The sequence below is a fragment of the Capricornis sumatraensis genome, chromosome 7, assembly GCF_032405125.1.
Source record: "Capricornis sumatraensis isolate serow.1 chromosome 7, serow.2, whole genome shotgun sequence".
In the NCBI taxonomy this organism is placed as follows: Eukaryota; Metazoa; Chordata; class Mammalia; order Artiodactyla; family Bovidae; genus Capricornis; species Capricornis sumatraensis.
Window position 1 is genome coordinate 46,964,405 of NC_091075.1, and position 26,032 is coordinate 46,990,436.

A 26,032-nucleotide genomic window follows, 5' to 3' on the forward strand; every position below is an offset into this window, starting at 1 on the left:
CCCTCACAGGGGCAAACCCAAGTCCTCCAGGGCAGCCTCAGGAGCAAATCCCAGTGGACGACCCACATGCAGAGGTGAAAATGAAACTACAATTGAAATCCAGGGTCAGTGAGTCTGTGGAAGAAGACCCAAAACCTTCCCACCAGCTGTACAACCTGAAAATTAAACCCACATGATCAACTAGGCAGACTCTGTGTCTATGGAATATATAAAAGGCCACTGAGAGCTCCCACAAAAGAAAACTCACTAGTTCTGATAGCTGTGGACATTGGAGACAGGAACACACAGGAGTAGGAGCAGATTAGAATCTGAGCTGCCCCCACAGCAGGTCCAGAGATCAGCACAGTGTTGGAGGGCATCCTAGGGAGGTGAGGTGGACTGTGACTCCCGGAGAGGGAAAGGACTCTGACAGCAGTGACTCAAGACAAACATTTATTATTCTTATCTTTTGACTTGCTCTGTAGATTCTTTCTGATTTTTTTCTTTTTCTTTCCTTTTTACCCCCCTCTGTTGTAGTGGTCAATTTTATTGGCACTATGCAATCTAATTAGGCTTTTGAGCTTTTTATTTCTCAGTCACATTTTTTATTGTTGTTATAAACCTCTGCCTCTACATTGGGCTTTTGCAGTTCTTTGGAGTTGTCCTTTTTTTCCTCTCTCTTTTTTTAATTTTAATTTTTAAACCTATTATTATTTTTTCTACATTTATTCCTTTGTTTGCTTTTTCTACTGTTCTTTTCCCCTTGCAGTTAATCTTTAATGTATATAAATCTTCTTAATCTACCTCTATGTAACTTAGCATATCTATTCTTTCTTTCTTTTCTTTCTTCCCTTTCCTCTCAACATTTTGTTAGTTTTATTTTCATTGCTTTATTCCCCAGTGGGCACCTTGCTCTAGTTTTGCTTTCCAGTTTGTGCTTCAGTTAGTTTTGTTCTGGCAGATATAATTTTTGGTTTCCTTTGTTCACCAGGAAGAACTATTGCCCTTTATTTTTGTTGGACTGTTTTGATTTTGCTTATGGGTGTATATGTATATATGTATATTCAGTCACACTTTTTATTGTTGCTATAAACCTCTGCCTCTACATTGGGCTTTTGAAGCTCTGTGGAATGTTCCTTTTTTTTTTTTTTTGCCTTTTTTCTTTCTTCTGTTTCTTTCTTTTCTCTGTTTTATAATTTTAATTTTTTTAAAAACCTACTATATTTTTTCTATATTTATTCCTTTGTTTGCCTTTCCCACTGTTCTTTTCCCCTTGCAGTGAATCTTTACTGTATATAATAAATCTTCTTCATCTACCTCTATTTAACTTTGCATATCTATATTCTCTCTTTTCTTCCTTTCCTTTCCTCTCAACATCTTGGTTAGCTTTGTGTTCATTGCTTTATCCCCCACTTGGCACCTTGCTTTAGTTTTGTTTTCCAGTCTGTTCTTTAGCTAGTTTTGTTCGTAACTGGTAAATATAGCTTTTGATTTACTTTCTTTGCCAGGTCAATCTACTGTACTTTATTTTTGTTGAACTGTTTTCACTTTGCTCATGGGTGTATATGTGTATGTGTATATTTCATTATTTTAATTATTATTTGCCTGATTTTGTAACTGCCATTTGTCTGGGGTTCATCTTTGGTTTCTCATTTCCGGATATTTGTTTTAATCTCACTTAATGCCATAACAAACCACTTGTGGAAACTTTGTTCGTGACCAGAGATCAAGCTCTGAGCCTCTGGAGTGGGAGCACTGACTCCAAGGCCCTAGACTACCAGAGAACTAACCCTAGGGAGTCTCAGACAGTGAGAACTCACACAAAGGAAACCACCTGAATACAAAACCCAGCATCACCCAACCACCAGTAGCACCCTGTGCAGGACAACTCCTCTAAATAACAAACAAAGCAACATTACAAACCCAATCATCAGCAGACAGGATTACCACCTCACTCCACCTGGCACATCAGAGGAAAAACAAACAAACAAAAACTCAGCACAAATCTCACCCTATATGAAGCTTACACAAACCTCTGGATCAAACTTAGGAGGGCAGAAACCAAAAGGAAGAAAGAATTCAACCATGAAGCCTGGGAAAAGGAGACCTCAAACACAATAACTTAAAAGAAAATAATGAAAGGGCAGAGAAATACCACACAAATGAAGGAACAAACTAGACACATAGAAGTCCAAATACATGAACAGGAAATAGGCAAATTACCTGAAAAAGAATTCAGAATAATGATAGTAAAAATGATCAAAAACCTTGAAAACAAAGTGGAGAAAATGCAAGGATCAATTAGCAAAGACCTAGAAGAATTAAAGACTAAACATACAGAGACAAACACAATTACTGAAATTAAAAATACTCTAGAAGGAATCAATAGCAGAATATCTGAAGCAGAAGAACGAATTAGTGAGCTGGAAGAGAAAATGGTGGAAATAACTTCTGAAGAGCAGAATAAAATAAAAAGAATGAAAAGAATTGAGGAGAGTCTCAGAGACCTTTGGGACAATATCAGGTGCACCAATATTTGAATTATAGGGGTCCCAGAAGAAGAAGAGAAAAAGAAAGGGTATGAGAAAATTTTTGAAGAGATTATAGTTGAAAATTTCCCCAACATGGAAAAGGAAATAGTCAAGTCCAAGAGGCACAAAAAGTCCCATACAGGATAAACCCAAGGAGAAACACACCAAGACACATACTAATCAAACTAACAAAGACTAAACACAAAGAAAGAATATTAAAAAACAGCAAGGGAGAAGCAATAAGTAACATAAAAGGGAAACCTCATATACTTAACAACTAATCTTTCAGCAGAAACTCTGCAGGCCAGAAGGGAATGGCAGGATATATTTAAAGTATTGAAAAGGGAAAATCTACAACCAAGGTTACAGTACCTGGCAAGGGTCTCATTCAAAATTGATGGAGATCACTTCACACCAGTCAGAATGTCTGTGATCCAAAAATCTGCAAGCAATAAATGCTGGAGAGGGTGTGGAGAAAAGGGAACCCTCCTACACTGTTGGTGGGAATGCAAACTAGTACAACCACTATGGAGAACAGTGTGGATATTCCTTTAAAAATTGCAAACAGAACTGCCATATGACCCAGCAATCCCACTGCTGGGCATACACACCGAGGAAACCAGAATTGAAAGAGACACATGTACCCCAATGTTCATCGCAGCACTGTTTATAATAGCCAGGACATGGAAACAACCTAGATGTCCATCAGCAGATGAATGGATAAGAAAGCTGTGGTACATATACACAATGGAGTATTACTCAGCCATTAAAAAGAACACATCTGAATCAGTTCTGATGAGATGGATGAAACTGGAGCCGATTATACAGAGTGAAGTAAGCCAGAAAGAAAAACATAAATACAGTATACTAACATATATATATGGAATTTAGAAAGATGGCAATGATGACCCTGCATGCAAGACAGCAAAAAAGACACAGATGTGTATAGCAGACTTTTGGACTCAGAGGGAGAGGGAGAGGGTGGGATGATTTGGGAGAATGGCATTCTATCATGTATACTATCATGTAAGAATCGAATCACCAGTCTATGTCCGATGCAGGATACAGCATGCTCGGGGCTGGTGCATGGGGATGACTCAGAGAGATGTTATGGGGAGAGAGGTGGGAGGGGGGTTCATGTTTGGGATCGCATGTACACCTGTGGTGGATTCATGTCAATGTATGGCAAAACCAATACAGTATTATAAAGTAAAATAAACTAAAAATAAAAAGTTAAAAAACAAAAACAAAAACAAAATTGATGGAGAAGTAAAAAGCTTTTCAGACAGCAAAAGTTAAGAGAATTTGTACCACCAAACCAGCTTTACAATAAATGATAAAAGGACTTACACAGTCAAGAAATACAAGAGAAGAAAAAAGATCTACAAAATCAACCCCAAACGACTAAGAAAATGACAATAGGAACATATATATCAATAACTACTTTAAATGTAAATGGATTAAATGCTGCAACCAAAAGACACAGACTGGCTGAATGGATACAAAACAAGACCCATAAATATGCTGTCTACAAGAAACCTACTTCAGATCTAAAGACACATATATACTGAAATTGAGAGGAGAGAAAAATATATTCCATGCAGATAGGAAGCAAAAGAAAGCTGGAGTAGCAATCCTCATATCAGACAAAATAGACCTTAAAATAAAGAAGATTATAAGAGATAAGGAAGGACACTACATAATGATCAAGGGATCAATCCAAGAGGAAGACATAACAATTGTAAATATCTATGCACCCAACATAGGAGGACCTCAATATGACAAACACTAACACATAAATGGAGAAATTGATAGTAACACAATAATAGTAGGAGACTTTAACACCCCACTCACACCAATGGACAGATCATCAAAACAGAAAATTAATAAGGAAACACAAGTCTTAAATGATACATTAGATGTGATGGATCTCATTGATACCTTCAGGACATTCCATCCAAATATAGAAGAATACTCTTTCTTCTCAAGTGCACATGGAACATTCTCCAGGATAGACCACATCTTGGGTCACAAATCAAACCTCAGTAAATTTAAGAAAATTGAAATCATATCAAGCACCTTCTCTGACCACAATGCTAAGAGATGCTATCAATCACAAGAAAAAAGCTGTAAGAAACACAACCACATGGAGATTAAACAACAAGTTTCTAAATAACCAACAGATTACTGAAGAAATCAAAAAGGAAATAAAAAAAATTTCCAGAAACAAATGACAATGAAAACATGACAACTCAAAACCTATGGGGTGGAGCAAAAGCAGTTCTAAGAGGAAAGCTTATATCAATACAATTCTATCTCAAGAAACAAGAAAAACATTGAATAGACAACCTAACTTTACGCCTAAAACAACTGGAAAAAGAAGAACAAACAAACCCCAAAATTCATAGAAGGAAAGAAATCATAAAGATCTGAGCAGAAATAGATGAAAAATGAAAGAAACAATAGCAAAGGTTAATAAAACCAAAAGCTGGTTCTTTGAGAAGATAAGAAAATTGACAAGCCTTTAGCCAGACTCATCAAGAAAAAAAGAGAAGAATCAAAGCAACAAAATTAGAAATGAAAAAGGAGAGGTTGTAACAGACAATGCAGAAATACAAAGGATTATAATAAGAGACTATTATAAACAACTATATGGCAACAAAATGGATAACCTGGAAGAAATGGACACATTCTTAGAAAAGTTCAATTTTCCAAGACTGAACCAGGAAGAAATAGAAATTATGAACAATGCAATTACAAGCACTGAAATTGAAGCTGTGATCCAAAATCTCCCAAAAAACAAAAGCCAGATGGCTTCACAGGAGAATTCTATCAAACATTTAGAGAAGAGCTAATGCCTATCCTTCTAAAACTCTTTCAAAAAACTGCAGAGGAAGGAACACCTTCAAACTTATCCTACGAGGCCACCATCACCCTGATACCAAACCCAGACAAAGACGACACAAAAAAACAAAACTAAAGACCAATATCACTGATGAACCTAGATGAAAAAATCCTCAACAAAATTTTAGCAAACAGAATTCAGCAATACATCAAAAAGCTCATACACCATGACAAAGTTGGGTTTATTCCAGGGATGCAAGGATTCTTCAATATATACAAATCAATGTGATATACCATATTAACAAACTGAAAGATAAAAACAATATGATCTCAATAGATGCAGAAAAAGCCTTTGACAAAATTCAGCACCCATTTATGATTAAAACTCTTCAGAAAATGGGCATACAAGGAACCTACCTCAACATAGTAAAGGCCATATATGATAAGCCTACCACAAACATTATTTTCAATGGTGAAAAACTGAAAGCATTCCCCTTAAGATCAGGAACAAGACAAGGGTGTCCACTTTCACCACAATTAAATATAGCTTTGGAAATCCGAGCTACAGGAATCAGAGAAGTGAAAAAAAAAAAAAAGGAATCCAGATTGGAAAAGAAGAAGCAAAGCTCTCACTGTTTGCAGATGACATGATACTGTACATAGAAAACCCTAAAGATAGTATCCAAAAATTACTAGAGCTAATCAGTGAATTTAGCAAAGTTGCAGGATACAAAATCAATACACAGAAATCACTTGCATTACTATATACTAACAATGAAAAATCAGAAAGAGAAATTAAGGAATCAATCCCATTCACCATTGCAACAAAAAGAATTAAATATTTAGGAATACTCTTACTCTTAAGGAGACGAAAGAACTGTACACAGAAAATTATAAGACATTGATGAAAGAAATCAAAGATGACATAAACAGATAGAGAGATATTCCATGTTCCTGGGTAGGAAGAATCAATATTGTGAAAATGGCTAACCAAGTGCAATCTACAGATTCAATGTGATCCCTATCAAATTATCAATGGCATTTTTCACAGAACTAGAACAAAAAATTTCACAATTCATATGGAAACACAAAAGACCCCGAATAGCCAAAGAAATCCTGAGAAAGAAGAATGAAGCTGTAGGAAACAACCTTCCTGACTTCAGACTATACTACAAAGCCACGGTCATCAAGACAGGATGGTACTGGCACAAAAGCAGAAATATAGACCAATGGAACAAGACAGAAAGCCCAGAAATAAACCCATGCACCTATGGGTACCTTATTTTTGACAAAGGAGGCAAGAATATATGGGCAAAGATAGCCTCCTTGATAAATGGTGCTGGGAAAACTGGACAGATACATGTAAAAGAATGAAATTAGAACACTTCCTAACACCATACACAAAGATAAACTCAAAATGGATTAAAGATCTAAATGTAAGACCAGAAACTGTAAAACTCGTAGAAGAAAACATAGGCAGAACACTTGATGACATCAATCAAAGCAAGATCCTCCATGACCCACCTCCTAGAGTAACAGAAATAAAAACAAAAGTAAACAAGTGGGACCTGATTAAACTTAAAAGCTTTTGCACAGCAAAGGAAACTACAAGCAAGGTGAAAAGACAATCCTCAGAATGGGAGAAAACAATAGCAAATGAAACAACTGACAAAGGATTAATTTCCAAAATATACAGGCAGCTGATACAACTCAATGCCAGAAAAACAACCCAATCAAAAAGTAGGAAAAAGACTTAGACATTTTTCCAAAGAAGACATACAGATGGTTAACAAACACATGGAAAGATGCTCAACATCACTCGGTATTAGAGAAATGCAAAACAAAACTAATGAGATATCACCTCACACTGGTCAGAATGACTATCATCAAAGTCTACAAACAATAAATGCTGGAGAGGTGTGGAGTAAAGGGAACGCTCTTGTACTGTTGGTGAGAATGTAGATTGATACAGCCACTATGGAAGACGGTAGGGAGATCCATTAAAACACTACAAATAAAACCACCTTATGACCCAGCAATCCCATTCCTAGGCATATACCCTGAGGAAACCAAAATTGAAAAAGACACTTGTATCCCATTGTTCATCGCAGCACTATTTACAATAGCTAGAACATGGAAGCAACCGAGACGTCCATCGACAGATGAATGGATAAAGAAGTTATGGTACATATACACAATGGAATATTACCCAGCCATAAAAGGAACACATTTGAGTCAGTTCTGATGAGGTGGATGAACCTAGAACCTATTATACAGAGTGAGGTGAGTCAGAATGAGAAAAATAAATATTGTATTCTAACGCATATATACAGAATCTAGAAAAATGGTACTGAAGAATTTATTTACAGGGAAGCAATGGAGAAACAGACAGAGAACAGACTTATGGACATGGGGAGAGGGGAGGAGAGGGTGAGAGGTATGGAAACAGTAACATGGAAACTTAAATTACCATATGTAAAATAGATAGCCAACAGGAATTTGTTGTATGGCTCAGGAAACTCAAACAGGGGCTCTGTATCAATCTAGAGGGTTGGATGGGGTGGGAGATGGGAGGGAGGTTCAAAAGTGAGGGGATATATGTATACCTAGAGCACATCATGAGAAACGCTGGGCTGGAAGAACCACAAGCTGGAATCAAGATTGCCAGGAGAAATATCAATAACCTCAGATATGCAGATGACACCACCCTTATGGCAGAAAGTGAAGAGGAGCTAAAGAGCCTCTTGATGAAAGTGAAAGAGGAGAATGAAAAGGTTGGCTTACAGCTCAACATTCAGAAAACGAAGATCATGGCATCTGGTCCCATCACTTCATGGGAAGTAAATGGGGAAACAGTGGAAACAGTGTCAGACTTTATTCTGGGGGGCTCCAAAATCACTGCAGATGGTGATTGCAGCCATGAAATTAAAATACGCTTACTCCTTGGAAGGAAAGTTATAACCAACCTAGATAGCATATTGAAAAGCAGAGACATTACTTTGCCAACAAAGTTCCATCTAGTCAAGCTTATGGTTTTTCCAGTGGTCGTGTATGGATGTGAGAGTTGGACTGTGAAGAAAGCTGAGCACCGAAGAATTGATGTTTTTGAACTGTGATGCTGGAGAAGACTCTTGAGAATCCCTTGGACTGCAAGGAGATCCAATCAGTCCATTCTAAAAGAGATCAGTCCTGGGTGTTCTTTGGAAGGACTGATGCTAAAGCTGAAACTCCAATACTTTGGCCACCTCGTGTGAAGTGTTGACTCATTGGAAAAGTCTCTGATGCTGGGAGGGATTGGGGGTAGGAGGAGAAGGGGACGACAGAGGATGAGATGGTTGGATGGCATCACCGACTGGATGCACATGAGTTTGGGTAAACTCCAGGAGTTGGTGATGGACAGGGAGGCCTGGCATGCTGCAATTCATGGGGTCGCAAAGAGTCGGACACGACTGAGCAACTGAACTGAACTGATAGGGTCTGAAACCATGGTACTTCTAGAAGACAACATAGGCATTACTCACTCTTGGAATGGAGTGACCAAGCAGAGAAACAGAAGGTGCCTGGATCCCTGACAAATGCTGAGCCACCATATGCATGTATCTACATTTTCCAAATTTGGTGGGGGTGGGGGGAGGGGCAGTGAACTCATATTACTTGGATATTTAAAGTTACATCCATCACAACCCAAGTTTTATCATCTCTAGGTAATACCTTCACCCACTCAGTTTTTGACCCCAAGCTTTTCTCATTCACCAATTCAGGCCATCAAGGGCAGGAACGTGCCATTGCTGAAGGATACTGTGATGGGGGTGGCCAGGCAGGGGTGGGAAGTTGGAGTACCCTAATCACAGAAGGCAAAAGGCATGTTAGGGCTGTGTCACTTGGCATACTTGCCTGCCTGCAGTCCACAGAACAAAGGCGATGTCCTGCCTGTCCTTCAGGATGTGGTCGCAGCTGTAGGTCTCCTGACACCACTTTAGCTCAACTTCCAGCCTAAACTGAAGTCTTGTCAGGAGCCTGGAGCTAGACCCCAAATGTCTCGTCTTTAGCTCAGATTTTTAGGTAGAGCTAAGCCAGCTGGCATGAGTGTACAGATCTGAACCCAAGGCTCCCAGAGGAAAAACCTTCTAACTGTTCAGTTTAAAAGTCTGGCTCCAAGTGCTTGCTTCTTGTTGAGTGACCAAAAAGAATGACTCTGAATTTCTGAACATTTCATAAACAATCTGAATTTCTATTTCTTCATCTATAAAGACATTACTCCCTGCTCATTCTAATTGGTAAAGCGGTTACAAGAAATTGATTTAGGAATATAGAGGAAGGTGGCAACATCATGTTAGATTTTGTATCCCCAAAGGGCCTGGGACATAGTTAATCCTCTTTAAATATTAGTGGAGGAAAGACAAATGTAAGGAATTACTTTTATTTACTACTTATTGTGGTAAGAAGATGGTCATAGGTACACACACACACACAAAATCACACAATTTTTTTGCATGAGTCAACCATGGGTGGCAAATAACCTAGGAACAAACTTAAATTCTAGTCCAGAGCAGTGTTCAGATACACTATAGAACAGGTCAGAGTCCATTACAGAAAGTACTTCTTTATAACCAAATGATTTCCCACCCGCAGGTTCTGCCTGACTCTTTTCAAGCCATATATCTGATAGAATAAAATTCCAGTTTGAAGAAAGGAGGAAAAGGAAGGGAAGGTGGGAGGGAGGAACTTCTAGTAAATTCACAAATCCCTTAGAGCTTATTAAAAGGAGATTTGACTTACCACCTTTAAAAGATCAAAATCTACTGATAAATTTTGAGTCAGAAGGCCTGTGAGACCAAATGGAGATAAGGGGACTTTGGGGGAGAGAAAGAGATAAGAATGTTATTTTGACAAACAAAAAAGGATATCCTTGTTTTAATTCAGTAGTGTTTCAATTCAAACATTAGCTGAGAATCCAATGGGTTTGTCATCTCTTTAAGATTTATTCATTATATGCAGCACATTATTCTGCACACAATGGGAAATTCAAAACTGAATCTACTCCTCCTAACTGGGTAACTCCAGGCTGGAGGCAAGGTATGTACCTAAACAACTCCAGTGTGAGGCAGCCAGGGAGACACTGGTCACAGAGGTGTGTCTAGATGCTTGGCATCACAGAAGGCAAAAGACATGTTAGTTCAGGGTCAAGGTGGTTATGACCAAACCTTGAAAGTGGAGTGAGGAGAAGTGAGAGAAAAGAGTTCCAGGCAGAAGGCATGGCCTCAATAAAGGCCAAGTGCGTGGAAACACAGGCTTTGAACAAAGACCCCAAAGTAGTTATATTTGCCAGGAATATATTAATAGGCCACATGAAAAGGAGAAATGTAAAAAAGGCTTGGTTTGGATGAAAGTAAGAAAGACTTTAAATGACAACAGAGTCTGAGCCAAAGGCAGAACTAATAGGGCTGTGGAGGGCTCTAAGCGAGGAAGGTAGGGATCATGGTTCTGCTTCCAGACTCTTGACCAGGCAGGATCGATGAGAAGGAAAGGCAGAAAGAGATGCAGGAGTCAGGAAGGCACCTGCAAGAATCCAGGGTAGGGAGCTGACTGCTAGTTCTTTGTGAGCAAGTACTGAGTCTCGAGGAATCCAGGTGGCTCAGTGGTAAAGAATTCACCTGCCAGTGCAGGAGACAGGTTTGATAGCTGAGTCGGGAAAATTCCCTGGAGAGGGAAATGGCAGCCCACTCCAGTATTCTTGCCTGGGAACTTCCATGGACAAAGGATCCTGGTTGGGCTACAGTTCATGGGGTCCCAAAGAATCAAACACGACTGCATGACTGGGCACACATGCTGAGTCTTGAGCACTGAAATCAGCTGGATATGAGGCTTATTCAAAACCCCAGGAAACGGAAGGTAGAGTGGCCAACAGGAGACTGAACCGAGGGGAGTGAGAAGGGTGCAAGGTCAGAAGGTGAATGAGGCAAGCACAGAAGAGGCCACAGAATGGAAGTTGCCCGGGACTTGATGGAGCAGCCTGGAGGCCTGGCAGAGCTAGAGACTGTCGGGAAAGCAGAAGAGGTCACAGAGTGACCCCAACAGCACTCACCCATCTGGAGCAAATTAAAAAGCAAATTGGAACTGGCTTAAATAAAAGAGACTCCCATCACTGCCACTTCCAATATCGCCTTGGTCATGGGGTCTGCAGATGGCAGAGCAAGCAGGTATGTCAATCTGTGCTCCATCAATATGAATTTTCAATGGCATCATGTTGACAGCCAGCAGCTGACACATCACCACCCTCTGCTAAAGCATCTCTGAAGCCCTGGGAAGGCTTTTCCTAAAGCCAAGGCAAGGACAGGACTACCTCCTTGGCAGTAGAAAGTGGGGGACTTTAAAAAATAAAGAAAAATTAAAAACACACTCTCACGTACATCATCTCACTTTATTCTCATCTTAGGTGAGAGGCACAAGGCAGGTATTATCATCCTCATTGTAATCCAGAGAAACTGAGGTCTGGACAAATCAGGAGATTTGTCTAAGTCCATGGAGCTACATATCTATGCATCATCAACTCAATGGACATGAGTCTGAGCAAACTCTAGGAGACAGTGAAGGACAGGGAAGTCTAGTGTGGTGCAGTCCATGGGGCCGCCAAGAACTGGATACCACTTAGTGACTGAACACAACAGTGTAGTTATGTAGTGGCGGAGCTTGATGACCTATGTAAGCCACTGCAGCCTGAGATGGCAAGCTGCCCAGAACACCAGGCATTTGCTGGCCGTGTAGACATTCCCTCCCAGCTCCTTCAGAACCATGATCAGCCTGGGGAGAGGTTGGAAGTCGGGTACACCAGCAGGCAAGTAGGGCTGGCTTCAAAGAGAATGTGGAAACTGGCACAGTGAACTGTCTTTCCCTCCTTCATTCCTACCCCCCATCCCTTCCTTCCTTCCACAAGTACCTGCCGAGGATCACCTGACCACTCACCCCTCCAAAGGTCCCTATCCTCAAGAACCCCACTGCCTTGCCTTCTTATCCAGCTCACCATTTCCCACACTGTCTTCCCAACTGAAACATACCATCATTCACTTCTCAGTCTCTTGAGATTCACAGGAGGAAGGAAATTCAAGTGGAGGTGATGACATCTGAGCTGGCCTTAAAGTGTGAGTAGGAGGTAATCTCTGGACACAAGCAAAGGCTTAGAGATACCTCAGGGCATGGAATGCTCTGGTAACAGGAGTTCTGTAGAGCTTGGGACCAGTGGTGGCATAGGGGTACATAGGAGGTACTGAAGATGAGGAGAGAGCAGGCCCTCGGAGATCACCTAAGGAATGCCTCTCACTCCACAGACCCCAGAAGCCATCAGAGAACTCTCGGCAAAGTAGTGGTAAATCATTTCAGTGCTTGGAAGGCCAACTCTAGTAACTGAATGGAAAAAAGAGGATAGTAGAGGGTGTTGCAAACATTTCAGGAAGAGTAGACGAGAACCTGGGCTATGAGGGGTTAGTAGAAAAGGTGGCACAGAGTCCTTCTTAAGGGATTGTATCAAAGCAGTCAATCCTAAAGAAAATCAATCCTGAATGTTCATCAGAAGGGCTGATGCTGAAACTGAAGCTCCAATAATTTGGCCATCTCATGTGAAGAGCCAACTCATTGGAAAAGACCCTGATGCTGGGAAAAATTGAAGGCAGGAGCGGAAGGGGATGACAGAGGATGAGATGGTTGGATGGCATCACTGACTCAATGGACAAGAGTTTGATCAAACTCCAGGGAATGGTGAAGGACAGGGAACCCTGGTGTGCTGCAGTCCATGGGGTCACAAAGAGTTGAACCTGACTGAGCGACTGAACAACAAAAATCAAAGCAGAAAAATATGCCTTCCAGGTGCAGGTGGGGGTCCAGGGGGCCTCGTGGGTCCTGCTCAACCTTCATCCCCAGGCAAGCTCTTCCCTTTTAAGGTGTACAGTCATGCCCATTGAGTCGTCTTCAGAATGAAGGCCACTCAGGACCCCCAAACTCTCTGGGCATTCAAGGTCAGCCCAACAAACAGTACCTGATGTGTGTCTCTAATCACAAAAAAACATCTGGGATTTCCCAAACAAGCCCTGTGCTTTACCACCTCTGCACACTATCTCCATTCCTTCTGCCTAGAACACCTTTTCTTTACATTTCCACTTATAGGAATCCTACCAACCTTTCTGGTCCCAGAGTCACCCTCATCAAAAACCTTTCTCAATCCCCCAATCCAAATGAATTTCCCTGCAGAGCACAAGGCTTTGCCCACAACCATGTTGATTATGCATCTGCTACGCTGAATGCTTACCTTCTCCTCTGTGATCCATATGTCCCACTGAAAGACCCCTGGGCTGTGTTTCATTCTTCTTTCATGCTAACATGCCAACTGACCAATCTAACACAGTGATGGATCCATCCTGATGTCAGTGACCCCCCACCTGTATGTCTGTCAACAATAAACTAGGTGGGCAGGCACGTCCGTGAGTCTCTCCCCATAAATGAGAATGTGAAACCAAAGTCGAGGCCCTACAAATGGGCCAGAACTAGGTCACTTGAGGGACGCTCTCTCAGTATTCTCACTCAGGCCCTGCACCTCCTGAGCCATAGCATAAAGCCTCATCATTTTAGAGCTCCAGTCTTCTACCTCAGCACAGGTGGGCAACAGTTCCTCCTCTTAGGGGCTTACTAACTTGTGTAAGAGTTAAGATCCACACACAGAGAAGGGCCTTTCCTTTCTCAGGGAGCTGGCAGTTCTACACGAGTAGTTTGTAACCTGTACTACATAAGGCAACATGATGAAGAGCTCACTTCAAGCTCAGATGGTCATGGGTGAATTTTACGAGGGCTGTGGGCATCTTTCCCACCTTGGAGGAGTGCTAAAGGCTGTCTTTGGTCAGAAGCGAAGAAGTGGAAGACCCACCCAGTTGAGGTCAGGATAATAAGGCATAAGTCAGAACAGAGAACAGATCACTTTGGCTGGAACAGCCAATCTATGAGGAAAACTGAGGGATAAGGCTGGAAAGATAGGTCAAGACCAGCTTGGGGTGGGTCTCAGATACCCGGTAATGCCGATCCATTGAAGTTCCATGAGTAAGAGCACCTTATGAGGCATCTTTTTTAAGGTATTTTAATAGGCTAGTTGTATAGAAGGTATATTGGCTTGAAAAAGATCTGATATCTTGAACAAACTTAAGATGTTTGTTACAGCAGGATACTATAAGATAATGGAAATAAAGTAGACTAGGAGAGGTGAAATAAAAATAGGAACACTTCAAAATAAAACATCTGCTAAAGGTTTGTGTTCCTTGTGTACCAGGTATCTACTACCACTGGCACCATTTTCCCTGAAGGACCAGAGAGAGAGAAACTCACAACTCCACAAAGTCCTCTGCCAGGAAGTGCCCAAAGCCCCACTATGGTTTTATTGGTGGAAAACCAGGCGGTGGGTAAGAAACCTGGCTCGCTCTGGTCATTTTTCATTCAGGGACTAGCCGAACTCGTCTTCTAATCTTCAGCCAATGGATTTTATTCAATGCGAAAGTCACTAAATTAATTTTTTAACATAATAAGAGTAGAAATTGTCAATTTTAGAAGCACAGATGCGAATTTCCCTGCACAGGAGAGAATATGAATCCTATTAGTTAAAAATAGCAGTTGTACTCACTTTCCCCCACATGCTAATTTTAATAAACTTACTCTGAAATTAGCCTGCCACTAGGAAGATAGCTGCTCATCAAAGATGTTCCCAGGAAGCACTAAGCTTGCCTTGCAGGAGTTCAAGCACTCCCAGGAAACTCAGAACAATGCAGAATTCTACAGGGAACATGTCCACTTCTCACCAGACCTGGTCACCTCCCACCTCTCTGTCACACCCAGCACCACCACTCTCTAGCCACACCTTGAGGGTCATCTTGGACTCGTTCTATTGCATCTTCCTAATCGACTTGGCTATGAAATCCTGTATGTATCTTCCTTTAAAATCTATCTCATAGACATCCTTTTTTCTCTAATCCTCACTGATGCTGTATCCTCTTATCACTTTATTTATTCAAATATCTAAGCAGTCACATATTCTACATTCATTGAGTATCTACAAAGGGCAAGGTCCAGTGGCAAGTGCTAAGGTCACAATAACATATGGTCCCTACCTTCAAGGAGTTCAAGATCTTTTGGGTCCAGTGGAGACAGAGGCAAGTCAAAGGTTGGTTAAAGAACCATATGATAAATGGTATAACTTAGGTGCAATAGAGGTAATTGGGAATATTGATGGTGACAGAAAAGACTAGATTGCTGGTAGCTCATCTCCACTTATCTTGCCCTGATTTTGAGGACAGCTACCAAATTTGTCTTTATATCCTTACTGCCTGGCACAGTGCCTTGTGAATGACAAAGGCTCAGTGGTTGTTGAGTTCAGTGGAAACCAATCTTTCCCAAGTATTTTCATCAACTTACACTCTAGCTGAAAAAGCTTTCAGTGACTATTGCCAGCTACATCAGAGCACAGCCTTCTGTCTTCTTTTAAAGCTGTTTGCCATCTGGTCTACTCTGGCCATCCAACCTCCATTTCTGCTATATCTCAATGCACTGCTGCTGCTGCTGCTAAGTGGCGTCAGTCGTGTCCAACTCTGTGCGACCCCATAGATGGCAGCCCACCAGGCTCCCCATCCCTGGGATTCTCCAGGCAAGAACACTGGAGTGGGTTGCCATTTCCTTCTCCAATGCATGAAAGTGAAAAGTGAAAGTGAAGTCGCTCAGTCATGTCCAACTCTTAGCGACCCCATGGACTGCAGCCCACCAGGCTCCTCCATCCCTGGGATTTTCCAGGCAAGAGTACTGGAGTGGGGTGCCATTGCCTTCTCCGACCTCAATGCACTAGTTTTAGCCTTTAGCTAGAGCATTTCCTCAAAGGCCGACCACCAGTTCAGTGCTCAGGGCTGCTTCCTGTCACCTTCGCCCACGCCCTCTTCACTCAAAGGTGAGGGACTCAGTTCCAATTCTCCTTTACGACGTTTCCCACTTCTTCAAGCCTCACCAACTGCCTGTATATGTATCTAAGATCAATTGCTCGTTATTGTGCACTGCTTGTTTGTTTAATAATGATATCAATATGAATGATGCTTTGAAATATTAAATGATACTCTATCCAAAATCCCTGTAACCCCTCCCCCTTTCTCCCCACATATCCCTTTCCCTCTTAAAAGCCAGACAGTCTGCATTCAAGCTCCAAGGAAGAGAGTGCTCCGCAGAACACTGGAAGCAAAGCATCTGACTTTTCAACTTAGAAAGCCTGATCCTTAAGACACCAGAGCACAGAAGAGTCTCTCCAGTTTCTCCCTCCCCCATGGTCCTCCAAAAGACTAGGAAAGATCTCCAGTTGAGAAAAGGCAGACAGAGTGCAAGGGAGGAGAGGGCCTGGATATCAGTGAGTGTCTAAGAATGAACACTAATCACCCTGGTGTGGGGAGAACACAGTAAGAACAGCAGGCCTGAGGTTTGTATGTGGGGGTGTAACTAGTTGTGACAGAAATGTGGTAAGTGGGAATTAGTCAATCTCTCTATAGCAATAGCTGTCTTGAATATCCATTCCCCCTCCCTTTGAAAGATTTAGGTTTATTGAGGTAAAATTTACATAGAGGAGAAAATCATTCTTTTGAGGCATACAGATCTACGGATTTTATCAAACTTATATAGTCATCCAGTCATCAATACAACCAAGGCATAGACTATGTTCATCACTTCAAAAAGCTGTCTCATGTTCCTTTGCAGGCAGTCTGCTCACCCACTCCAGGCTCCGGCAACCACTGATTGGCCTTTTTGTCCTTTTAGTTATGCCTTTTCAAGAACTTCATCTTGGTGGAATATTACAGCCAGGGCCTTCTTTTACTCGCCATGTTTTTGCATGCATCAGTAGTCCATTCCATCTTAACACTAATCAGGCTGTAGCAATGACACGGATGTAGCAATTTATCCACTCACTAGTTTTGAACATTGCTGTGTTTTCAGTTTTCAGCAATTATAATAAAATTGAAATAAACATTCACATATAGGATTTGAAATAAACATTCACATATAGGATTTTGTGTGGACACACGTCTTCATTTCTCTTGAATCAACATCTAGGAGCAGGACTGCTGGGTTGGGTTAGGTGTCAGTTTGACTTTATGAGAACTTACAAACCTGTTTCCAAAAGTGGTCGTACCATTTGATACTTCTCCAGCAACGCAGGAGACTTTCTGTCACTCTGCCTCCTTGTCAACACTTGGTTTTTCCATTTTTGTGTGTGTGAGTCTGCTTTTCATTCAAATAGATGTATTGTAGCATCTTGCGTGTGTGTGTACTCAGTCGCTCAGATGTGTCTACTTTGCAACCACACGGACTGTAGCCCACCAGGCTCCTCTGTCCATGGGATTATTCAGGCAAGAATACTGGAGTGAGTTGCCATTTCCTCCTCCAGGGGATCTTCCCCACCCAGGGGTCAAACCCATGTTTCCTGTGGCTCCTACACTGGCCGGAGGATTCTCTACCACTGAGCCAGCTGGGAAGCCCCTTGTGGTATCTTACTGTGGCTTTAATTCACATCTTTCTGATGACTGGTAATGCTGAGTATCCATTCATATGTTTATTTGCCATTTGAATCTCTTCTTCAGTGAAGTGTCTATTTAACTCTTTTGCCCATTTTAAAAATTAGGTTGTTTTCTTACTATTGCATTATAAGATTTCTTTATATATTCTGGATATAAGATACGTGTTATGCACAAAATTTCTCCCCGTCAGTTTGTCTTTTCATTTTCTTAACAGAGTCTTTCAAACAGTAGACTTTTAAAATTGTAATAAAGCCCATTTTATCCCTTTTTTTTTCTTTTATAGTTTGTGTTTTCTGACTTTTAAATAGAACCCTCCCAAATTTAAGCTGGGTACATCCAGCTTAAGATGACACTTCCTAGCCTCCCTTGCAGCTAGATGTAGCCATGTGATGATGCTCAGACCAATGGGGTACAAGAAGTGATCCCTAATTAAAGAAAAGTAAGCAGAGCATCCCTAATTAAAGAAAAGCCCTTTGCCCTGAGCTTCCCCTTTCTCTCTCTCTCTTTCCCCTACTTATGAGTTGGGACAAATCATGGCAACCACCCAGCTTTAACTATACAGTTGAGGATCACCCCCTCAAAAAACAGTAGAGAAACAAGATGGAAGAAACCTGGGTTTTTAAATAACATGTGGAGCAGGGCTGTCCTCCTAGACTGGACCACATATTGTAACACAAAAAAGACCTAAATATCACTGGGGAGTAGGTATCTTTTTCAAGTGGTTTAGATTTTACCCTAACAAATACACTCTTCTTTCTTAGGAAGTAAAAATAATCCCCAATTCCCTGGACCCAGCTTGGTGTGGTGTGGTATGTCTATGCAGAAAATTGCACCATAGTTTCTCAAAGTTTTCCTTAGTTCAGGAGTGATTCAGGGACAGCAGAACATGAGCAAAGCTACCCACCTTGGGCAAGAGAGCAAAGTCCCCCATGCCCAGGGGAGTGAAGGAGCAGTATACCACCTTGCTCTTCACACTCCCAGGGTAGCATGGGTGTGGCACAGACACCAAAGGGCCAGAAGAGGGGAACAAGGGAGGGTACAACAGTGATCAGCCATGACCAGTGACCAGATACTAGACTGAAATAAGGAAAGTATGGCTAAACAAGAACAGTCTAGACCAGATGAGTGCCCCTCCACACCATCACTCCTGCCAATGGGGTGATATGCTAGTCAACACTACTTACTTACAATGGCTAAATACTACTAACTCCCTCTAGAACTCAAATACAAGTTCAGGAAGAGGCGTGACTCCAATCCAGATTATGTTTCCACTCCCCTTCCGATGGGACTTTGTAATCAAAATTAAAATGTTATAACAAAATAAAGAAGTTTTTGTTTCCTGGACATCTAAGTTGGTATCCTGAGGTCCACCCTCACTACGCTGATATTGGCTGAACACTTACTGCTTGACAAAGAGAACAAAGCACTAACAAGCATGATTTCATTGGAGCCTCACAGTAAGAGCACCTATGTGGCATGCACTTCACGATTCTGTTTAAGGATGAGAGAAATGAGACTTGGAGGAGTTGCACAGTGTGGTGATTCTATCAACCTCCATTCCCCTTCTTCTGGCAAACAGTCCCACTGCCCCAGTCCACTCAAAGTCCATGTGGCCTGGGCAGGGGCCCATGTACAAGACCCCAGACAGATCATTACACCCCTGAGCAACTTCGCCAGGGCAGGTAAGGGATATAAGTAGATTCAAAGGGAGTGATTCCTGAGTTTTTATGGGACCTCTGGCCTGAGAGTTTCTGTCTCTCCTTCTGGACTTGAAGGATGGGAGGGTGATACCAGGCAACAAGCAGACCCAAAGATGGAGAGAAAGCATCCATTTGAGTGGTCTGAGGGCTGAGTCCAGCTGTGCCCCATGCCACACCATCTTGGAATGATTCAGCTGTATTAGTTCGCTAATTAGTTTGCCAGAGGCTGTTAACACAACGGAGAAGGCAATGGCACCCCACTTCAGTACTCTTGCCTGGAAAATCCCACGGGCAGAGGAGCCTGGAAGGCTACAGTCCATGGGGTCACTGAGGGTCGGACACAACTGAGCAGCTTCACTTTCACGTTTCACTTTCATGCACTGGAGAAGGAAATGGCTACCCACTCCAGTGTTCTTGCCTGGAGAATCGCAGGGACGGAGGAGCCTTGTGGGCTGCCGTCTATGGGGTCGCACAGAGTTGGACACGACTGAAGTGACTTAGCAGCAGCAGCTGTTAACAAACTGCATAAACTGGGTGGCCTGAAACAGCATAAATTAATTTCTGATAGTCCTGGAGGTCAGAAGAGTAAAATCAAGGTGTAGGAAGAGCCAGGCTCCCCAGTAAGACTCCAGAAGAAGACCCTTCCTTGCCTCTCCCTAGCTTCGGGTGGCTACCAGCACTCTTTGGCATTTCTTGGCTTGTAGCAGCGTAACTCCAACCTTCGCCTCTTGTCATCACACAGCTTTCCTTCCTCTGTCTTCACATCATCTTCTCTTTGCACATCTCTGCACTCCAATTTCCTTCTTCTTACGAAGACACTGGTCATTGGATTAGGAGCCCACTCAAATGACTTCATCTTAACTTCATTACGTCTGCAAAGATCTTATTTCCAAAATAGGTCACATTCACAGGGATTAGGGAAAGGGGATAGGACTTGAACGTATCTTTTGGGGACACTATTCAAACTACAATATTAGTCAACAAATTCCTTCTGAGATAAACTTCCTTGGGTTGGATTTTTGACCACTTGCACCAAAAAAGAAGTAGAGTCATGACGTAGGTCCAGATCTCAGTTAACAAACAAGACCCAAAGTCACACGCTTAACCACAGGCTCAGACTGTAAGCCTCTTCTACTTCACTACCCCAAATGTCAGTGGCTCAACTTTGGGTAGAGGCCCAGGGTTAACAGGGCTTCCCAGGTGGCTCAGTGGTAAAGAATCCGCCTGCTGATGCAGGAGATGCAGGTTCGATCCGTGGGTTGGGAAGATCCCCTGGAGGAGGAAATGGCAACCCACTCCAGCATTCTTGCCTGGGAAATCCCATGGACAGAGGAGTCTGGAGGGCTACAGTGCATAAGATTGCAAAGAGTCAGACAGGACTGAGTGACTGAGCACACACACCCGGTCACTGAATATATAACATGCTCAAGGAACACAGGATTGATTGCTATCTAGTTAATTAACCAAAATTCAAATAGCAAGATTGAATTGGGCATGGTTTATCATAGGGAGCCAGCTGACAGATGACCAGGATTTTTATGTTAGAAATAAAGTTATGGATTGTCTACACGACTGCATTTCAAGATGTCCTCTTGTATTTGCAAGCTCACCTCAGGTGGTGATGAGAAGATGGTTTCCCCCTCCCCAGACATTTACTTTCCAGAATAGAAGAGCATCCACGCTTCTTTCACATGCATGAGGGCCGTGTTTACTTCAGGGCCTGAGAGAAGGCTGTAGTTTCAGCTTGTTATACTGAAAATATGAAAATAAAACTGATCTCTATAGGGTCATTTAAATGAAAACTGCTTTCTAGAGGCAAACCGGGAAGCAAACTGATTGAAAGAGAGCACAGAGCCCTGGGCAGGAAGGGCGACAGGGTGTGGACTCAGGGCAGGAGGTAGGGCCAGGGATATCTGCAGAAATAGGTGGGCGCCTGTCAAAAGCCCATTTGATCTGGGTTACATGTCTGGTGACATCTTCCCCAGTTCCTCCCACTGGCTTCCAAAGTCACTTTCAAAACCATTAGACTCTGACCGTTGTAGCTGTTGTTTAGTCACTAAGTCATGTCTGACTCTTTGCGACCCTATGGACTGTAGCCGGCCAGGCTCCTCTGTCCGTGGGATTTCCCAGGCAAAAATGCTAGAGTGGGTTGCCAGGCCCTCCTCCAGGGGATCTTCCTGACCAAGGGACTGAACCCCTGTCTCCTGCATTGACAAGAGGATTCTTTATCACTGAATCACCAGGGAAGTCCCACCCACTGACCATACTCTTCTTTGAATCCTCCTTGTGTGAGTCCCAGACGATGTCTCTACACCAGACCCAGTGTACACCCATGGGCAAGAAATGGTCAGGGAAACACCTGGGGAGCCCTGTTTGTGAGGCAAGCAGATTTGGGGGGGGCTACAGCCCTGGCACTTTCATACATTAAGGTAATTAGTTTCCCATGGTTGCCACAACAGATCACTGAAAGTTGGGTGGCTTTTCACACAGAAATGTATCTCTCACGATTGTGGAAGCCAGAAATCCAAAATCAAGGTGTTGGCAGAACTGGTTCCTTCTGGAGACTCTGAGGGACAACCTACTCCAAGCCTCCTCCAGCTGCTGGTGGCTGCTGGCAGTCTTGGCATCCCCTGGGCTGTCACTGCCCAGCTCCCCATTCTACCTCTATCTTCACAAGGGCTTCCTCTCTCTGTGTCTCTGCTTCCCCACAGCCTTCTGCCTTGCAGCTCTGTGTCTCGAATCTAAGAACACCAGTCCTTAGATTTAGGGCCCCTTCCTAAATCCAGGATGATCTCATCTTGGGATCCTTAGCTGATTTTATCTGCAAAGATCCTGTTTCCAAAAAGGTGTTATGACAGCTACTGGGACATTAAGACTTAGATATATACATGGTGGAAAGAATACAATTCAACGCACTACATTGGATCTGGGGAGAGACCCATAAACTTCCATTTCCTTCCCAAATTCCATTGACTCTTCGTACTTTTTATTCCCAAAATGCCTCTGATAACCTGTAGATCGTACTCTGAGCATACGTATCCAATTGCTGAGGATTCAAAGATGAATAAGACAGAGACCCCTCCCTTCGAGAACCTGCTCTCTAGGCGAAGATACACACAGATGAACTGGTGATTAAGACACAAAGCGTGGCCTAGTGATCCTGAGCTCTGGAGTCAAACAGACCAAATTCTGCCCCCTTCAGATGTGAGGCTCTGAGCAAGTTCCTTAGCCTGTCTGAATCACGGTTTCTTTATCTGTAAAATAGAACTAATTTCTACCTTATACATGGTGGATGGACTCAAGGAACAGCTTTTGGCTATTATGAAGTTGGGAAGCATTCTGCATTCATTTCCACACCCCACAGCCTCGAGCTGTGGGTCCCCTGTGTCCTTAGCTGTAATAAATGTCTGAAGGCAAGACGGCAAGTGCCCTGGAGATACACAGCTAGGACAGGCAGGAAAACTCTGGAAAGACCCCTTTCTCGACCTTGACTTATTCTCCAAGTATACATTTGAGGACCTACTGTGTATGGAGCTCAGTGTGTAGGCACCTGGAACAAAGCCAAATGAAACACATAGCCTAGTGGGGAGACTAGAAGGCTGCAATACCACGTGGTCGGTGCAGCGTAGAGGCATCCTGGATCCAGGACAGCCATGCCGGGAAGTACTTCCTTCTTTGGTCTCACATCCTTCATATTCCACCTTTTAGGATTCGCTTAGTGTTTGCGGTGTGACACTCTTCCCACACTATACTATATATGCTTAAGGAGTTCTCTGAGGGCAGAGGGGTTGTCTGTTTTCTCGGCCACTGCATTCCAAATACAGAGCGATGTACCTCACTCCTAACAGTCATTCGACAAGTATTTGCTGGATTAGTGAACATTCTGCTATTTCAGAGCTCAGCACTGGACTTCCAGGAAGAAGCACCTCCAGCTTCCTCCACTGCTGGGTGTGATTCTCCATGGGCCAAGAGAGAAGGTCTCCAGTCTCTGTCCCTGACAGAGGAGATACACAACAGTGTATCATAATCCTGAGCAGCTATTGCTTACAGACTAAGAGTGGGCAAGCTAAACCTGACACCTGAAGCCTTGACAGCCCACTCCTCTTCAGAAATACAATGTTCTGCACACTAGACATTAAATACGGCTATTAGACTGAGCTGGAGGCCCAGGAAATGATTAAAGGGGAAAGACGGTACAAGTGTTCCCCTCCAATACTCAAGAAAGGAAGACAGCAAACCACTGCGCCCCGACTGGTACACGGTAGGATTAAGAAAAAAGGAGGCCCAAGCTGGCCTTGCCGGTGGGGATGGTCCTCAGGAGGGAAAGAACGGAGAATTGCTGGGAGATCATCAGCACGGCTGGGTACATGACTAACTGCCATCAGAAATAATGGTAAGTCAGGAGAAGCAATTTACCTGTGAGACCTCAGCACCGCGCTCTCACCTGGAGAAGTCAGGCCCCAAAATTCTTAGAGTGGGTTGAAGGGGAAATCTCATAGTAGCGCAAAAGCCGACCCCAGGGGTGTTTATAACAAAATCTTTGCGGGGCAGGGGGGCGGGGTGCGGCGGCGCCGGGCTCAGGGCATTCTCTGCTTCCACAGAGAGTTCTGCACTAGTGCTTCACTCCTTTGATAAGCAGCCAGGCACCTTACTGGAGAAGGCAATGGCAACCCACTCCAGTACTCTTGCCTGGAGAATCCCACGGACGGAGGAGCCTGGTAGGCTGCAGTCCATGGGGTCGCACAGAGTCGGACACGACTGAAGCGACTTAGCAGCAGCAGCAGCAGCAGCCGCCACCTTACACAAAGGTGGCCCACGGTAAATGTATGTCGGCTGAACTGAACCTGAATGAATGAAGGCTACGGAGGACCCTATGGAATCTCCCCTCCCTCCCCCAAACCTCTGCCGCAGGTGATTCCGCCTGTCACGGCACCCGGATTCACCCCCCCTAGCAACCACCTTTCCGCTTCGGCACTGGGCGTCCAATCGCTTGGCTCCAAAACAGCGGTAACCGAGAAGGCAGGTGGGGCTTGGCTCCCACTCCCGGATCCGCGCTGCTCTCTCCAATCCAGGGCCAAGCCCTGCCCAGAGGGAAGGGCCCTCCCCAAAGGCTGGCACCAGCTGTCATGGGAGAAAGTGGCGCCCGGACAGACGGGATAGTGCGGAAGGAACCGCGCACCTTGCAGGACGCGCGGGGGCAGCGAGCCGAGGCCAGGGAGTGCGCGTCCCCCCGCGAGTCCCCGCCCGGCTCGGCCACCCGGGGGTGGGGGGCGTGGGCTCGGGGCTGGCGGCCGCTCGGCCTGGCCCATCCCGCCTGGCCGGCGCCTCGGCCTCACCTCGCTCACCAGCCCCTGCCAGTCGCTCTCGGTCCGGTCGCCGTTCATGGCCTTCTCCCGGCGAGGGCCGGCCTCTCTAACGCCGCCCTCCTCCGCCGCTGCGGCCGCCGCCGTCGCCGCCCGGGCCCCGCGCGGCCCCGAGAGGGCCCGGCACCTCCGAGCCACCGCGCCGCCGCCTCCGGAGGCCGCCCGCGCTGTTGACTCAACGTCAGCCTCCGCGGGAGGAAGAGGAGGAGGAGCCGAGGCCGGGTGCCCGGCCACCGCCACCGCCGAGCGGGCCCGGATCCCGCGCTCCCGGTGGTCCGCGCCCCAGGCCGCGGGAAACTCCTGACCACCGCTCTCCAGGCGGGAGGTGGCTCGGCTTCCCGCTACAAGAAGTAAATCCCCAAATCCAGCCGTTCCCTGACCACCATCACGGCTCCCACCACTAGAATGTAAGCCCCACTCGGGCAGGAGGTTGCCTCCTTCCCTGATAAACCTTAGGTACAGGGCCTGGCACATAGTAGGTGCCCTGCAAATATTTGTCGAACCTATGGATGAATGAATTACGTGTTATTATATATTCAACGTAGTTTTAAGTTACTAATGTCTGTTTCTATTTATTTCTTGAATTATCAGCTGTCAGGAATAAAACAAATAAAAATACTGAAAATAAAACGGTAATGAATTCTAAATAGAAGCTAAAGCTCTGAATAGGAAGCTTAATGTGTGTCAAAAGAGATGTTGAAGACAGTGACATCAAACTGAGACTTTCTCATAAGTGGAAGGACTATAAGGGATTTACAGAGAGCAGGGGAATCTTCACACATGTCTTGTCAGTATTATTGGAGGTGGTTTTCCCCAGTCACCTAAAATCCTGACCTGAACCAGGACCAGCAGTGAGCTTTCCATACTTTGAGAAGCGCTGCCTGTGGAAATGAGCATATAGGTTGAGAAGCTGTGAATCCATTTTACAGTTGTGAATGCACCGCCTCCAACATTTATTTGTTTTAGTCCCTAGTGATCCTGACTCAACCCTGCAGGATGGATGTTACTTCCATTTTTTAGAAAAAGTGGAGAAACAGAGA

At 43.9% G+C, this 26,032-nt stretch overlaps 1 protein-coding gene across 1 annotated transcript in view; it reads right to left on the reverse strand.

The window, feature by feature from the left end:
* Positions 1 to 25,052, reverse strand: part of CCDC149 (coiled-coil domain containing 149) — a 115,470-nt gene extending 90,418 nt beyond the window's left edge. The window contains exon 1 of the mRNA XM_068975119.1: positions 24,966 to 25,052. Coding sequence (XP_068831220.1) covers positions 24,966 to 25,013 — 48 coding nt within the window. The 5' untranslated portion in view covers positions 25,014 to 25,052. The remainder of the gene's footprint in view (positions 1 to 24,965) is intronic.
* Between the last annotated feature and the right edge of the window lie 980 nt (positions 25,053 to 26,032).